The sequence below is a fragment of the Gobio gobio genome (assembly GCF_949357685.1).
Source record: "Gobio gobio genome assembly, chromosome: 3".
NCBI classification, from domain to species: Eukaryota; Metazoa; Chordata; class Actinopteri; order Cypriniformes; family Gobionidae; genus Gobio; species Gobio gobio.
The window spans coordinates 34729774-34748231 of NC_137099.1; the positions used below are offsets into that span (position 1 = coordinate 34729774).

The following is an 18458-nucleotide window of genomic DNA, read 5'->3' on the forward strand; positions in this document are numbered from 1 at the left end:
AAAACAGGTCCGCTGTTTATGCCTTGTAATTAATGCATGTATTTCTGGTTTTAAAAATGTTATTAAATAAATATTCAAGTTTAATTACCATGTGTTATATTATTATTGAGTGAAAATAAGTCTATTTATACATATTTGTTTAAAGTATAGGCTTAATTAAAATAACGTTATTAACCGGTATTTTTTCAAATCAAACCGTTTTTGGAACAGTAATGTTTATTGAGGAACGCAAAAACGGAAACGCTATAATATCGATTCTGCTCGGAGTGAACCGATTGATATTTTTTTCCGTTTTTAAGCCCTGATTATAATAATAATTAACATAAACAACTTACATAGCTCTTACTTGTACCACCTGACTGCAGCAGATTAATTTCAGCATTGATAGTGTTGACATGATAGAAAGAAACGTATTTTCACACACTCACACACACACTCAGACTCGCTTCAGTCTCCTGCACACATCCAGTTCTCTTTTGCTCTTGAACAAACAACACAGAGAATTTTGTCAAAACGCTAGTTTTGTTGAGTATTCTCATATTAGGAGTCTTAAATGGGTTAGATAACGTGAACTTGTGAGAAAATGAGATGAGTGACAATGCGTCAGATCCGCGTCATGTTGGGCAGCGGCCGATCTTAAAGTCACAGCAGCACTGATGATGCCTGTCATTAATGTTCATCAAAGAACAACGGGAACAGAGAAAAGTGTAGCTTTAATGATGATTAATCTATATTTCATTTATTATTTATGCAGTTAAGAAAGGTGTTTGATAATTATTACATTTCTGTATATGTCTAACAGGGAAGGCCATGAGTAAATATAACATTTATTATAATGGGTTTATAGATTGTTTTAAGTTTACTTAAATTAAAAGTTGTTTTTTAAAGCCTAAATGTTGAAATTGGTAGCTTTCAGTTATACTGTAATGTAATGTCATTAATGTTTCATAGAGACATTAGTATCAGTGATACTGGCCTTCATTCATAAAAAGATGCCATTACAAAACATATTTAAAATATGCTGTCTTTAAATTGTTTCTACATTATTTTGGAGAGCAACTGAAATTAATACAATATCAAAATATTAAAAACTTGCAATTAACCATACATAATTAATAATTATACGAAATGTGATTAATGGCCTAACGAGTTCCTGTTTTATATATTTATAACATGAGCCATGAGTTATGACACAAGCAAGAGTGCTGTTTTTCCGAACATCTGCACGATCACAAATGTGACATTTATACAACAGTTCAATAAAGTTACTCAGTAACTTTCATAGACACACACATTCTGTTTTTGCTTCGTCAAAGGAAACAGAAAAAAAGCAGAACTGCTGCGCCTCCGAGCAACACGTGTTTTGTTCCTCAAAGAATCTACATATTTGAAGAAATCGAGTAGATGATTCAATTAGGCTACCCATTCATAAATATAGTAGTTTGCTAAATTAAATGAATTAGGATTTTTGAACAAATCGGTTGAATAAAGGATTCAACTCAAATTATGACGGAGACTTGCTGCCACCTACTGACGGTTTTAGTTTCATAGTTAAAAAGTAGACTATTAATTCATTTATTTCAAAATATTTCTAATATTTTGCTGAACGCAGCATAAGATCATTGTTTTGGTTCAGAAAGAACTGCAAAAGGCTGCTGCTGTTTTGGATCTCGGATGCTGCGTCCCAATTCAGAGGTTGCATTCTTCGAAGGCCGCATTCGAAGGCCGATTGCGTCATTGTGACGATGCAGGGCTCCAGAGTGCGACTAAATGGTCGCATTTTGCGACTAAAATTTGAGAGTGTGCGACTGAATTTTACGTCCAGTCGCACATGTGCGCCCCAGTAAATTTGCCTGCTGTCGGTACTGGAGAAATTAAGAAAATACACTTACTAATTATAATTGATAGACGTTATGTCTGGCAAATTCTATCTTTGCCAGCCGTTTCTATATGAGATAATATTAAATAATTAGTCCGTGATGCATTTTTGCCATTCGCAATCCAGAAGAGAGAGAGAGAGAGAGAGAGAGAGAGAGAGAGAGAGAGAGAGAGAGAGAGAGAGAGAGAGAGAGAGAGAGAAAGCGAGCGAGCTCTCACGTGGAGCTACAGCGAACACAACACCACAGTCAGCTTTAATGAGTGACGATGGCCAAGAGAACTACACAGAAGTTTAGTCTGCTTAAACTTTAGGGATGTGCTGTGATATTAATCTAATTTTATTTTCGATTTTGGCTTCCAAGAATTATAAAAAGAAGATATATGAGGTAAAACTATTCCTATAGCCGTGTTCCGTCGAGCTCATCCTTCCTTTCACAGCTGAGCTGTCATTTCTCCCTAAACCTAATCGTCAGAATCAGTGATTGTTGTAAACTGCAGTCTCTACTGTTGCTAAACTGCGGGATGTGTTTGATAATAAAGAGCTATTAAATGCACAATAATCCGCGCAAGAGACGCTGTTTCCAACTTCAAAAGGCGGCTTATGTGTGTGTGCTGCGAAATGGAGCGGCTTGCACTTAATATTGTAGGCTTCGTGTGCGCGTCTATTTTTTTACGGTCTATGGTCTAAACCATCAAATAAACAACAAATAGCCGGTGTCAAATTGACCGGATTGGAGAGAAGTTATTTTTAACAGTTTATATCTTAAATGGGCGTAAATAGTTTGGAGAAATAGGAGAATATGATATTATTAGTTCTACATTCGATCGGTCTTAAAGGGGCAGCGTCTAATAAACCTGACGATTGAGCCATTGATTCGAATCGAACAAAAGACAAATAGAAAATATTCACATCTCTTGAATTAATAACTTTAGCTTTTATAAGCATTAATCTATCAATTTATACAGTGAAAACTATGCAGTGTTATTTTACATTTCATTACTTTATAAGATTTCTTTGTAGGTTTGTTCTTTACTGTAATATTGATGTTAGTGCCCAAACTTTGCGGTTTCTTTTGCTATATATATTTTACTTTTCAGATTATAAAGCCATGTTAATTATGTTCTAAATTATGTTTTGTTTTTTGTTTTTTTTATAAAAAAAAAAAAGTATAATAAAAAGAACCGGTAAGAATACTGTTAAAGTACCGGATCGATAAGCAGTATGGGTAAGAGTAGTAATACCATTAAAACCTTAACGATACACATCCCTATTAGTAATACAGTGGAAATTAGTAGATTTGATTAGCATGTTGATTTACGGTGTGCGCCACTAAAATTTCTGGTTGTGCCCCTAAAATTTTCAGTTGGGGGCCACTGTGCTCCTAGTGAAAAAAGTTAGTCTGGAGCCCTGCGATGGCTGTCCCAATTCAAAGGCTCCTTCAAATGCGGCCTCCAAATGCATCCTTTGTTCTCCATGAAACGAAGGATACAACAGACGGATCCTTCGTGGCCTACCCCAACCCCAGAATGCATTTTGCACCATGCAGTGACGAGTCAGGATTTTTTTGGAGAGATATTGCCGAATTACACTTTTAAGTGTTGGGTTTCAACGTTCTCAAATATCTAATGATACAAATGTAAAAATAAAAAAAACTTAAAAGCGGTTCAAAAAATGTTGACATATATTAAGATGCAATATATATGGTTTATACTCTTTATTAAATACCAAAATAGACCATGGTGAACATACAGTATTTAGACAGTTTGTGAATACTGTTTTGTTTTCAAAAAAAGTCAAGCTTTAGGATACTGTCACTCATCAACGGCAGCTGTCACAGTTGATAGGCGACAAGAACAATCCTCTGTAGGCTAGACTGTCACATTTAACAATGCTCAGTCCGAGCTTCGCAGGATTTGAAGGCGTGTCCTTCGAAGGATGCAGCCTTTGAATTGGTGAATTGAAACAGCCGGTGACTGTGGCTGTCTACAACTCTGCATAGCTTTACGGAATGCTGATGACTTGTGATGTCTGCGCGAGGGTGTGCGGAGTTATGGAAATGAATAGGTTGACATGTCAAACTGAATGCAACGATTGGACAACATTTTTTTGACTTCCACAGAATATGTACATGTTTTAATATTTAGATCACTTCTATTATTGATTACTATTAAGAGAGTTTCAACTAGTAGAACAAAAAGTGTTTTTAAAACAAATTGCCTAGTCTACATTTAACATTTCCACCATTACTGCTCAGACAGAAAATCCGAACAAAGTACACACAAAGTGTGCTGCAAAATGTAAAATGTCATCCTCAAAATCCAACTATCAGGAATGTAGCAAAGCTGTCAATGGGGCAGTACCCTTTCAAAAGATACACCTTTATACCTATAGAGTTTATATTAGTAGGCTACCTTAAAGGTACTTATTGTGCATTATTGTCCAAAACCAAAAGTGTATATATTAGTACCTAAATGGTACATATTAGAACCTTTTACCGTCCCATTGAAAACTTTTGTTTAAAAAAAAAAAAAAATTCTGAGAGTGTAAGATGTTTGTGAATGCATGTTGGTCTTAAAGGGGGAAAAGTTTGTTTCAGTTTAATGGGCTGCCCAAGTGCCCATGTGAATCCATCCCTGACCTATATAGGAGGGCATGTTGTCAGAATACATTTTTCACAAACTATTTAATTACATTTTTATTCATAACGAATGCATTAAATTGATCAAAAGTGACCGTAAAGGCACAACTTTACATTATTACAAAAAAATCTGTTTATGTTCTTTTGAACTTTCTATTCATCAAAGAATGCTGAAAAAAAGCATCATGGTTTCTACAAAAATATTAAACGGCACAATCGTTTTCATCTGTGATAATAAGAAATGTTTCTTGAGCACCAAATCAGAATATTAGAATGATTTCTGAAACATGTGACACTGAAGATTAGGGTAATAGTCGCTGAAAATTGAGCTTTTCCATCACAGATTTTAAATTGTAATAATATTTTGCAGTTTTTAACAGTATTTTTTTTATCCAATAAATGCAGCCTTGATTTGATTTGCATAGGTGTCTTTTAAAAACATAAAAAAATCTTACCAAACCCAAACTTCTGAACAGTAGTGTGCCTGTTTGGGGTATTGTATCTAAAGTATTCATATAGTGTTCATTTGTTATATAAATATGATAAAAGAACCAGGTCCAAGCTGGGTCAAGGGCCCCTATTAAAAAAATAGGTATTCATTAGAGAGTAAAATGGCTGAGCGCAAATATTCCAAAAAAGGTCATAGGCCGTTATTTTTTAAAGGAATTATGTTGAAAAAAATAATGGGATTCGAACCCACAATTATACATTTTAAACTTTCAATTAACCTTGCACAAGGGTATTCTCATTTCCATCAGCTTTAGATTAATACCAGTTGTTTATCACATACCTGTGAACAAAGAACCCTGTTGCATCGCATGCATCACTTAGAAGGTTAAAACGCAATTATTAAATTTACAGCTAAACTATTGATAATTACATACTTGAACACACAGAATTCCCATTTAATAACAAACATTTCATTAACCTACACCAAACACAAGGGAATTTACATAAACAGTTACTGAAGGTGGGTGCTATTACAGAGCTTAGCATTGTTTTTTTAATTGCTTTGCTAATTAAAGCAATTAATGCATGAATTAGAGGATGGCAATATGATAATTACACATCAACCTCAGAATACTTAATTGTGTTATTTGGTTTCATCCTTTTAAAAAGAAGTTCAATTAGCCAAAGTCAGTGTATAAGCTCACTTTCTAAACTCACTACTACTTTGATGGTGCTAGTCTTTATAAAATATTGACCATGAACTTCATCCCCACACTTAAAAGTACTGGATTGAAGTCAGATGCGTGTTGGTCACTCAAACAACGATTTAATGGTACTGATGAGTGATGTCACTGTCACAGTGGCAACCTTTATGATACTAATTCGCAGCGAGGAATCAACTACCCCATTGTTGCGCATCATTAGCCGTCCTCATGAAGAGATACGCCTGGTCCGCTTTAGTTGATAACACCTGTCATTCCAACAAGCGGTTGCAATCATTCTCCACATGCTGTTTGTGTCTTTGTTAAAGGTGATTCAATGGAGGCCTGAAGATGGTGCATCCTTGACCCATGCTACAACTAACAAATCCACAAAGTCAACAAATGTTCGAGGGACCAGCATCAAAACACTCTTTAAACAATATGTATAGCCTTATTTAATAGATTCTAACATAACAGGGTTGAGCTGCAGACTCTTCCCATTCCACTAAAAGTTAGGAAAAGCAATCATGAAAATTACATTGAACTAGACCAGGGGTTTTCAAACTTTATGATGCCAAGGACCCCAAAATATGATGAACCTTTATGAGGGACCCCCTTCCTAAAATGTATCTATTTTTATGTTTATGCTAGATAGTAAGAGACATTATGACATTATAAATTCAACATATTGTTTCCCAACGTAAATTGGCTATACTTAATGTTGGATGTATGATGCTGAAGAAGAACATTTTTGATAAAAAATTATAAGAAACTTTCACAATAAATGTATGTAAGTAGCTTACGTACTGCGTTAATAATACTGCCTTACAACCCCAGTGAGCGAGATAAAGGGGACTATAGTGAGAAAAACTCACTAAAGATACACAGCAAACATACAATTCTGGAAAGTATGTAAACGGCAAGAAAGGAGAGAAACATTTAGAAATGAAACAATGTTCGGTAGACTTCATCCATTTTTGCTTTGTCTTTTTATTCTCTGAAATTTTCTGGGGACCCCATATAACCTTCTGGAGGACCCCTGGGGGTCCCCAGACCCCAGTTTGAAAACCCCTGAACTAGACCACATTCTCCTGAGAACTTCTCCTTGACAAGCGACTGGACTTGAGTAAATGTTTAGCAATAAGAGCAAACATAAGGTGGAGGTGATTACAGACGCATAAATGAATTCTCACTGCAGGAGTGAAACATTATGCCTCCTATCTGCAGGAGCCAAGGACACAGCCACCTCTCCCTCCCCGCACGGCTGGGTGTTAATGAAGCTCATGCCAGGTAAGCTGCCTTTTGGGCTGATCTAAGAGCCATGCCGCCTTTACCAAACATGACCTTAAATATTCCCAGCAAAAACTAGCGTCAGATCTGGGCAAAAAAGCACATGTGAGGTGGAGAACAGGCTTGATGATCGAACGAATGAAATTCATGTTTTGAAGAGAATACGAACGATTTGCAGCGACGAATTATGGCCATTGCGTTTAGTATAAATGTTTAAAAGAAAGAAAGATGTCTTAAAAGATTGATATTGCAATGCTACGATACAATACAAAGCACAAGTAATGTCAATAATTTAACTTTAAATGCACTGATGTCGCCATCGTGTGGTTGAAACACAAAAATGCACATGGCAGTACAGATAAAATGCCTTTGGGTGATCACAGACACCATATCAATCAAAAAAGAGCATGTTTCATACAGTTAAGGTTAAAAAAAACATTTTACTTAACCTACAGCAAAACCAAACAGATGCATTATATAGTTATTTATATACACAATGTTAAATGGAAAAAAAGATAGCAAGGGAAAAGGCAAATGCTTGAACAGTCAAATTGTACATACTGCTTTCACACATTAATCATCGATATATGCTTATATACAGTGTTTTCTCAAGCAGGGACTGAGTTTTAGATTGATCATCCTTGACTAGTGCTGTTTTCAGAAGCCTGAAAAAGATCAAACAAAAAGGTAATTAATGATAAGAATAAATTAAGGTAAAGTGTGTATTTTAAGTCGCATTCATTTTTTTTTTCCGTAGTTTAATTTCAGTCCGGTAGTGCAATGTTTTTTTTTTTTTAAGTGCAAATATTCCCATGTAGCTTCTCAATGAATATTATCTGCATGCATAAAAAATAGCATGTTACACATTAGGACCGTGGTTCGACTTTTTATTTAACCTTGTATTTATTAAAATAATATAACCTGAAGCTATGTTTGGTTAATGTTATTTTCCCCCTCAACAGCTGTTGTTTTTATTGTTAATATACTGAGACTTCCAGTTTATGGTAATAAAAAAATATCTTTATCTTGTCATAATTAAAACGGAAATGCCATCCATTCTCTAAACCGCTTGTGCTAGGTAGGGTCACAGGAGAAATACCCATGTCTGTGGAAAGGTTTAGAGAGAATATAATAAACAATTTTATTAAAATAAAAGAACTAAAATAAACAAGTAAACATTTATTAAAATAAGTCAATTGGATTTATAAAATGTAATTTAAATAAAAGAATTAATTAAAATTAGAAATAAATATATTTTACAGTACAATTGTGCATAAAAAGTAATGTAGCATATAATAACAATATTTTCCAAATAATATTTTACATTCTTAATAATACTTTTGCACAGTATGAACACCATTATACATTACAATATATAGCTGGCTTTTCGATTTTAGCATGGGGGTCCATCATATTTGTGGGGTCCGTGGCATCTAAATCATTGAAACCCCTTGGTCAGATGATATGTTGACTAGTCTGGCAGACACCAGATTACTGATGCAATCATAATTTTGGTCTTCAAAACCAATTAAAGGGAGAGTGGGTAAAAAGAGTGGACAGAAGCACTGTCAGCGCAAATCTACTGCTGCATTAGTGTGAGCACCTTCAGCGAGTCAGAGGCTCTTCTGAGTTCTTTGATGACTGATGACAGGGCTTCGGGGTTGATCCCCTGCTCACACAGACGGACACATATCGACAGAGACTCCATGTCCAATCCTGTATTCAGAAGCCTTGATATCTCCAGGAGAACTGAAAATTTAAGAAGCCACAATAGTCGTCCAGTGACATTTCTATAATTGATTCACAACAACCGTTATTACAAAAAAAAAATAATAATTCTCAATCTTACCATCCATAGTCTCCCGGACGGCATTCATGTTGGCGCTCGCGGGATTGGCCATGATGCTATCGTGCTAAAGCTATTTAATTACTTAACGACAGTAACAACACCCACTCTTTCATTAAGACGACCCTGACAAGTCTATTGCGGATACTTCCTGGTGTCTTCCCAACATTTGCAAAATCAACATTAAACAATATACATTGCAAACTAACGGACAGCGGTTTTATTTACACCTCCCGCTCGTTGTTGTGGCAATCCTGTCAATAAAGTTGTAAACGTTCGAAAGGAAGTTGCGTTGAGACCGTTCTCTTCACCTGATTGGTTGTTTCGCAGGCTCTGCTGAATTGTGATTGGTTGGCACCTCTTGAGCGAAAATTAAATCAGACGTTGGAGCCCATCAGAGATCACGGTTGGGCTTGTTTGAGTCTCGTTGCGGTGTAAGGATTTAATTAAGAACATTAATCACCTGGTTAAAGATTTGCTTCCTTTTTCAACACGTTAAGATTGCAAGCCAAGAAAGGTAGAAAGTACTTTTTTGGCCAGTACTAATGAGATGCAATGGTATAACATAAATATTTCACTCGTTTCCTTTCTTATTAAAACGTAAGTTAGCCTGCTTGTCTCTGAACGCGTTTTTAAGATGGGAGATATAGCAGAGATTCATATAACACCCGAGACTCCAGGAAGACCTGCGATTCTGAACCCGTTTGAGAGCCCAAACGACTACCACCGTCTTCATGAGTCTCTGGTGCCCAGCCCGTCGGTGTTCAGAAGCTCCAAGAGCTCGTCAGCGGTGAGTATCTGACTGCGTATGAGGGGGAAACGAAGAAAAAGCATGCAAATGCCATTTTTTTAATTTGTATTTTCTGTTATAGACACCAGCAAAGTTCAAGTGGTCCATTGATGAAATGGCAAATTTACTTCCTGTGGAAATAGACCCTGAGGACATTCGCCGCCAGGCTGTGTTTATGAGCCAACACAGGTTAGTATGTTTATCTGTAGTGTTTTACAATAATAACACTGTATTTGCTGTTATTAGTTCATGTTTATTATATTAACTCAACTGTGTTTTAACACATTAGGGCAGATTCTGAGATTGAGGCAAAACGGCAACATGCTATTGAACAGGTAAAATTGCTTTACTTCTTGTGAATAAAAATAAAATCCCTGTCCATGAAAATGTTTTCTTTTCATTAAAGAGAAAGATGCGTCATCAAATAATTTTTGGTTGTTCAGTTTTTCACTAAAGGTGCCATTGTTCCCTCTCCATGGGGACCACTAGCAGCCAAACAATCAATAAAACTGCCACATCAGAAAAGTATGTCATGACACAGACGCATAAAAGAGAAGTTTTCTTGCTAGTTTATTACAACCAATGTAGCTTTTAGATATTCATTGTAACTGTCTAATTTTAGGTCCTTTGTCTCCACTGGTAACAGAGGAGCCTCCACCACCAAAGAAAATCAACGGTTTGTTCAGGAGCTCTACGTCAACTCATAAATGATCATTTTAGACATTTATGTATGTAGATTATTTAGAATAATAAGTCTTTGCTTGTTGTTTGTGTTATAGCTATCTGTCAGACAGTCCTGTCCCTACCAGTGGACTTCAATCTTGAAAAAGTTCTGGGTAACCCTTTTCATTTCTTGTTTCGGAGTAATATAAGATTTATTTATTTATTTTTAAATTGGCCACGGCAAACAAATGAAGAGGTATGCGTAGTGACATATACCCTCAAACTATTTTAAACTGCGTTATGTTTTGTCTTTCATACAGTTTTTATGATCTCATTAATTAAGATTACATCATGAAATATTTACTTTTTAAGTGAATTCATAATGAAGGCAAAAATATAATTTACAACATCATAATACCATTCAAAAGTTTGGGGTCTGTAAGATAAAAAGAAATAAAAAGAAATTAACTTTTATTTAGTAAGACTGCATTATGAAATTGATCATGATTGACAGTAAATATGTTTTTTTTTTTTTTAAACCTTTTATGCATACAGATATTACCTAATTAATAGAGAGATTAGATTATATATTTTGCTTTAAAAAAATATCAAAAAAGAATTCAGGCAACAATATAATTTCTAATAACAGGATTCATACTTTGATTATTTGATATTGAAGTACTGGGGGAAACCTCCATGTTTATGAAGAGGTACTTGAAAAGTGATAGAATTATTGAAAAGAATGATTGAAAAGACAATATACTTGAAATTTTGTGTTTTAATGTGTTCAATAAAAAGTATTTACACTCAAAATTAACGCTGTAGCATGTGTGATATTGAGACGTATTGCACTACTATTGAGTGATATTCCTTGTATTCCAATTATGATACAGCTTTATTCTTCGTCAATCATATTCACAGGGAAATATCAGTTTGAATGAGGAAAATATATATATATATTTTTTTTTACATGCTAATCGTACTTGAAATAACTTCATTGCGCTTTTTACTTTTGCCGTGTCAGACCTTGCCTATAGGTTATTTATATGTGGAAGATGATAGCATGCTTTCCATTACTTGGACACCTATCGATGTTAACATGAGAACTTCCTTTCTATTCTACCAGGTGATTACTATAAGACAGAAGAGTTAACTGAACAGGTGCAGGAAAGCCTCAGCTCCTCTTCATTGCGACGGAAGCTGTTTCTGGATGGTCATGATAGTGGATCTGAGTCTTCTACCCCTTCCAGCCCAGATAGAAATTCCCATAACATACCTCCCAGCAGTCGAGAGATGATGTCTTCTGTTATTGTCTCTCCACTTCAGTGTGGCATTCCAACTGGGACGCCCTTGTCTGTACGTACCAAGTCAGATTTGACCAGGGCAACTTTTCTAGACTCAAATTTGACCCTTGTAGACGTAAAAAATCTGGATCAAGGGTACCTGATTCTAATAATTGTTTTTACACATCATTTTTTAGGGCCAGTTTTCATCCAGTCCCATCCAAGGCCAGTGTCGAGCCTACAGTCTGGGCAGTATCGCAAGTCCCATGCTTTCAGAGAGATCGTCGCCTGCTTTCAACTCTCCTATTCTATCGCCCATCAGACTTCAGCATTCTGTGACACCTGTATCAGGTAAGAAATCTCAGATGGTGCCAGGGTTTTAAAATAGGTTTATTTTTGTCAGCCGAACCCATTAGACAAAATATTTACTTAAGTACCTCCTGAGTTTTTTAGTATTTCAATAATTTAACATATTTGCATGTTCACGGTTCTCTTTGTTGGTTAATGGTCACATGATGAATATATTCAATCTTTTTAGTAAGTGTTTTATTTTGGAATTTAAAGTAGATTCAAACCTCAGTCCACATTACTTTCACACTGGTGTTTTAGACCCAATTAAAAAATAAAGATATGTCAGTACCAGTGTTAATTTTGACAGCAAATTTTGATTTAGTTTTAGTCATAGTCTTTTGACTAAAATGCCATTTAGTTTTAGTCATATTTTAGTCACCTGCATTGTTTTTAGTTTTAGTCGACTAAATATTGATATTATTATTATTGTTGTTTGTATGTTTTAACTATTAAAAATGAAGACACATGTGACCCTGGACAACAAAAAATTCTATGTAAATATATCAAATTTATTAGTTGTAGTAATATGCGTTGCTAAGGACTTGATTTGGACAACTATAAAGGCTATTTTATTATAATTTTTTTTTATCAATATTTATTTTTATTTTTTTTGGACCCTCAGATTCCAGAATTTCAAAAAGTTGTATCTAGCCAAATATTGCCCTATCATAACAAACCATATACCCAGACTGATCTCATGAAATGGCGTATGTATGACATGCCAATTCGCTATGCCATTTTGGCGTGCTATCAAGACGCATAATCGCTTTTTAGCGTGTTTATCAACGCCGTTTCATTCTATCCCCCTACACTACCCCTACCCATCACACACACACACACACACACACACACACACACACACACTGCCCCTGCCCCTAAACCTACCCATCACAAGAAACATTCAGCATTTTACATTTTCAAAAAAAAAAATTTTAGTATGTTTATAAAACCATTTACATAGACGCGGAATCACACGGCGTAGACATACAGGCGGAGATGCTGGTTAGTTTCGGCGTACACATACACGCGGAATCACACGGCATAGACATACACGCGGATAGCTCAAAGCGTACAGATGACACGCCATTTGGCTTTAGAAAGTGGCGTGTATGTTTACGCAAAGTCATGATGTCATGTTGATATACCACTGGAATAATTTTTTATTCAGCTTTCAGATGTATAAATCTGAATGAGTTTTGACTAGGGGTGTAACGATTCATCTACTACATCGATGTATCGATTTATTTTCCTATGATCTAACTACATCGATCTGTGCTCGGCAAGTTGGCCTTCCGGACGACATATATCGATCTAACATCGTTTTAAAAGGTAATCAATCGATTGTATCGATCATAGGAAATAACACATTGGATTTAAGCACGTCAGACTTTATATGGATGTTTTTTCTTAGCACTTTTAATGATAAAGGCGTTAAACGTTACTCGATTCAGTCTGCCTATCTGTGACATCATCGCAACGCACCAGCAGCAGCAGCGCTCATTGAAATGAATGGGATCGTGTCGCTTTGTCGCTGCGTGTCGCTGGCGGTGTGAACGGGGCTTGAGAAAACAAAACATAGCATGGCGCATGGCAGAGGAGAAGCCAACGAGCGAGAAATTATCAAGCCACCAGGAGAAAGCGCTACCTGTACTTTCAACCCTTGCTTGTTACCTGTGCATTCCTGCACCAGTGTGCCAGCAGAGCGAGTTTTTAATACTGCTGGAGACATAGTGAACGCACAGAGAAGTGTTCTGCGGTCAGATCATGGTGATATTTTTGAAAAAGAAATCTGTAGAGTCATTGAAGAGTAGTTGGTTACATTTTATCTTTTGTTAAATATTGTTTGTTTATTAAACTGAGAGTAGTAGCAGGTTCAGCCAGTTTATTCAACCTGAAGAAATGTTGGTTGCACTTTATTTTTGATATTAATATTGTATTTGTATTATTTTAATGTTGAAAAACAACAGCAAAAGTAGCAGGTAAACTTACTATTAATTAAACCTGAAGAGAAGTTAGTTGCACTTTATTTTTTATATTAATATTGTAATATTTTTATGTTGGAAAACAAAAGCAGAAGTAGCAGGTTAACCTACTGTTGAAATGTTGGTTGCACTTACTGTGCTTGAATATGTATTGAATATTGAAAATGAGAGCAGAAAAGGTTAACTTCCTGTTAATTCAACCTAAACTGTTGGTTGCACTTTATTCAAATAAAATTGTAATGCATTTGCCATTAATTGTTGTTTACTTGTTTGTTTATATCCATAATTAATTGATATACCGGATTCCCTTACAAGAAACAACAGGAATCTTGGAAATTTCACCTGCACTGACCAGTATCCATATATTTATTTCAGTCACACAATTTTTGGCAAAAAAGTTACTGAATCGATTTCAAGTCACTGAATCGTTTCGGATCGTATCGTTCTAAATGAACCAATATCGTCCTTGAATCGTATTGACAACCTCAAATCGTGATACGAATCGTATCGTTGTTAAAACGAATCGTTACACCCCTAGTTTTGACCCTTCTGACTAGTTTTGTGGTCCAGGGTCACACATTAATTACAATTGTACTTTAAAATACAAAATGTATATTGAATCATACATTTTATTTTACACTACAAGTTACAATACTAATATACAATATGTTTAAATTTTTTTTACATTTCAAATCCTTTGGCTTTTATTTGGTGAACTTCTGTTCTGGATATTTATGTGAATGTATAAAAGTAAATCTAGCCCACGTTGTGTTCACAAATGCACGTTAAACTGGCAGCACATGCAGAGATGAAGTTTGCTGTATTTAGTGTGAATAAAGCCATGTGAGATGACGTTAAACTTTGTCTTTATAGGTGAGAGGAAAAGGCTGTCGTTTGTGTCCCCCAATGGCGTTCCTACAGGCAGCTCGGACATGGCCATGAAGCGATGTGGAGAAAGCCCATTGGTGGAGGGCTGTTCCCCGATTCGCAGCTGCTCCCCCTTTCAGTCCAAACCCAGAGTCTGTATGTGGGCCTCTCCTACTCACATTTCCCCTATCCTCCACGACAAGGAGAACATCCTTTCCAGTGAACCTTTACCCACCATGGACCTGGACGCCAGCTCGACAGGGCCTCATGCCCAACGAGAAGGACTGTTATCTGGGGGGAGTGAGTTAGAGGCCTCTGTGGATGTTTCAGAGCAAATGGATCAAGACGAGCAGTTTGTGAAGGGTACGGGAGGAAATATTGAGACTGACAGTAGGGAAAGTGAAGATGAGGATGAGGTCATCAGCAGGAGCAGGGAGGAATCCTGTGGTTGGGTTCCTGAAGAGGACACAGCATCACCACCTAGACTGTCCAGCCCTCGAACAGGCAGTGTGCCTGACGCTGAGAGTACGCACATGTTCGTATCCCTGCTAGCGGAAGGGAGCATCACGCCGTATGACATTAGCATGCAGGTTAGTATGCGTGCTGTCAGGTGACCAGAATACCAGCTGCTTTCAAGCAGCCTCCAAATACTAGACAACTAGATGAAGAGTCATTTAAACAGTAACCCAGCAGGTGTATCTGACATTAAACTGTTGTAAAACTGGCCGGTGGTAGCAGCAGCAGCTTAACCTTTTTCACTCCAAGAACTCTAGTTATTTTTATTTATTTTTGCAAGCTTTTCTTATTGGAATTGTGACCTATGGTCTTCAGCTAATTTGTAGACTTAATCTCATGTCAGGTTTAGGTCTAATCTGTCCCTCATGTTCTCTGTGCAGGTGGATAGCGGTTATAACACTCACTCAGTGTGCATTAACAGCTTAATGGACGCCCTCAGTTCAGACAGCCAGAGTAAGGAATTGCTGGACACACACACTGCTGAGGAGGGTGTACCTTTCACTAGACACACTAAACCAAAGGTAATGTCTCTCTCACTCTCTCACTCTCACACACACACACACACACACACACACACACACACACAGCTAACATTAGTCACTCTGTAACCACCTATCACATGTGAACACTTTATTCAGCTGTTTTGAGCCATTCATTTTGTTTTAGTTTTGCACACTCAAAATACACTATTCACTTGTTTATAGTTTGTATAAATAAACCATACACACTGTGCATAACCACACTAGGTCATTTTTAAATGTGGATATGTTTTGTTCTGCAGCTGTTCATCCCACCGCACTGAGCATGAGGGACAAAACAGGCACTTTACACACTCTCATCCCCAAAGCTGTGGAGGAGACACACACAACACAGGATTTACACATCAAGCTATACTGATTTCATCTCATAGAGAATGCTGAATACTGTGATTGGTATTACTGTCTGAGCCTTGTTAAAGTTTTTGTACTGACTAATCTACAGCATTATTTATTCTTGCTTCAAAAATGAAATGAATGTGGGACTTGAATTAGATTTTTGTATGTTTTATTGATTGTGGAATGTAGCTTGCAGTTACTTTTGTTAAGAGGATGGCAGGTATGTAACCATTTCCTCTAGCTGTTTTTATAGGGCCCTTTTTTTTACAATCTTAAAATTATTTATGCATTAATCAATCACTAAAACATATGGAGATGCCACAAGGTATACATGTGTATTATGGCAGCATGTGTATCTGAATAGTTATAAAATGTCTCGATTAAAAACAGTGCCAGTGTCCTTGAGCAGCTTGCATGTTTTCTCTTACAGGCAAGAATAACATTAACACTGAAAAATCTGAAAAAAAGATGTGAAAAAATAAAGACAACTTTTAAAATCTTAATAAAAAAATGTCTCAGTGGCACATTACATTGTTTTTGTACACAGCTGATCTAAACTAGAGCCTAATCCATTCAGCATGTACTTACAGCTGATGCATGCTTAAAGTCCCTGTAAAGGCAATTCTGAGATTTGTTTCTAAACACATTATAAATGTTAGAAATGTATTGCTGAAACACATTACAAAGACTGAACTGTGTAGTACTGAATTCAGAAGTTGGACCGAAACAATTTTTCCACCGTTGCTGTGTTCAGGATTTTCTGGGCGGGGCTAAAATGGTGGCTCGACGACGCACTGGAGCCACTGAGCATATGGCCCCTCCCCCTACACTATTGATGATGCACTGGAGCCACTGAGCATATGGCCCCTCCCCCTACACTATTGATGACGCACTGGAGCCACTGAGCATATGGCCCCTCCCCCTACACTATTGATGACGCACTGGAGCCACTGAGCATATGGCCCCTCCCCCTACACTATCATAACTGTTAATAGAGTGCCGAAGTAATGACGTCACTTTGTAGGCCAAAACGCGGAAGTGAGTTAGCATTTTAGCCCTATGGGTTCCCTCGCCCTAAAGTCTATGGGTTTTTTTCACTCTATAGAGTGCCGAAGTAATGACGTCACTTTGTAGGCCAACCCGGAAGTTAGCGGCGCATGGGTTCCCTCGATCAAAAAGCCATTCATTTTCCCCATAGACTTTTGGAAAATCGCAAAAAATAAGATCTGTGTTCAACAAAGAGTTATGACCCTTACACGTTTTGTCTACCAAGATAATCTTTACAAGTTAATCCAAAATGTATACATTTTGAAGCCCAAATAAAGCCGTCAGATATAAAATGCTAACGGTAGGCTATAAACAGACTACAGCACACCATGGTCGCGGATCAACGTCATCATCAAGAGCTGCCAACTCTCACGCATTGGCCGTGAGACACACGCATTTGATTGGTCTCACACGCCACACCCCCGATTTCTCACGCTGAAGTGCCAACCCGGTCTGTCAAATGCCTGAAAGATGAGTTTATCTAGGCTATATATCTATATCTACATGTTGAGCCGATCATGCTTTCGGTGAGGGGGTTCAAGATAAATGGGCAAATAAATACGGTGTTGCGCGACCTAAAGTTACATACTGTTTTGGGTTCTGACGAGAACGAGCCTGTAATGAGCGAAGTTGAGCGCTGTGACGCTCAGAGGTGCGTTTCCCGAAAGTGTCGTTCGCTAACTATGGTCACAAGTTCCGTCATTATAAGCATAGTTAAACGAGCCGTGTTTCCCGAAACCATAGTTCCAACGAACGTTCGCAAACAGCATCGCAAAGTTGATTTGCATACATTTTGTTCTTGCACTGATGTTAAATTTGTAGCCATTTTGCACTTGGGCAGCCAGTTTGAGATATAGGCTATATTTGAGTATTGTGTGTAATGATTCTGACAATTTTTTCCATTGAAATGACTGGGGAAAAGTGTCCCAATAACCCTGAATTCACCCTATACTCTTTGAAATCATAATTACATTGCATTATGAAGCTTGCACCCCAAATATTATAACATTCTTCATGAACAATTATTCAGTTATTTGTAACAATCTCATTGTAAAAAAAGAAGAAGAAAAAGAAACATGGTTTCAATGTAGCCAGCTACTTTTTGATAGTAACTTGTAGTGTAGCTATTTTCAAAAGGATAGCTTGAATGTAACTTAACTACTCAAAGTAGTTTTTACTACAACACTGTTTTTTTTAGATCAGCCACAGCAAAAAAGAACCACACAACAGACAGAAGAGCAACAGACAGGACAGACAGTTATTTTCCTTTTTCTTCCCTG

The 18458-nt window shown here is 36.8% G+C and overlaps 2 protein-coding genes across 2 annotated transcripts; one reads left to right on the forward strand and one right to left on the reverse strand.

The window, feature by feature from the left end:
- Nucleotides 1-3579: 3579 nt before the first annotated feature.
- Nucleotides 3580-9066, reverse strand: mzt1 (mitotic spindle organizing protein 1). Its single transcript, XM_079811842.1, has 3 exons — nt 8808-9066; nt 8562-8707; nt 3580-7623 (listed from the first exon to the last, which is right to left on the reverse strand). Exons 1-3 carry the CDS (start codon nt 8857-8859, stop codon nt 7594-7596), a joined length of 228 nt encoding a protein of 75 aa, XP_079667968.1. The 5' UTR covers nt 8860-9066; the 3' UTR covers nt 3580-7593.
- A 117-nt stretch (nt 9067-9183) lies between these two features.
- On the forward strand, nt 9184-16632 carry bora (bora aurora kinase A activator). Its single transcript, XM_079813356.1, has 11 exons — nt 9184-9594; nt 9677-9783; nt 9884-9929; nt 10038-10119; nt 10217-10270; nt 10374-10430; nt 11384-11613; nt 11738-11891; nt 14747-15330; nt 15637-15777; nt 16038-16632. The coding sequence occupies exons 1-11, from the start codon at nt 9442-9444 to the stop codon at nt 16056-16058; spliced, it is 1629 nt and encodes a 542-aa protein (XP_079669482.1). The 5' UTR covers nt 9184-9441; the 3' UTR covers nt 16059-16632.
- The last annotated feature ends 1826 nt before the right edge of the window (nt 16633-18458 follow it).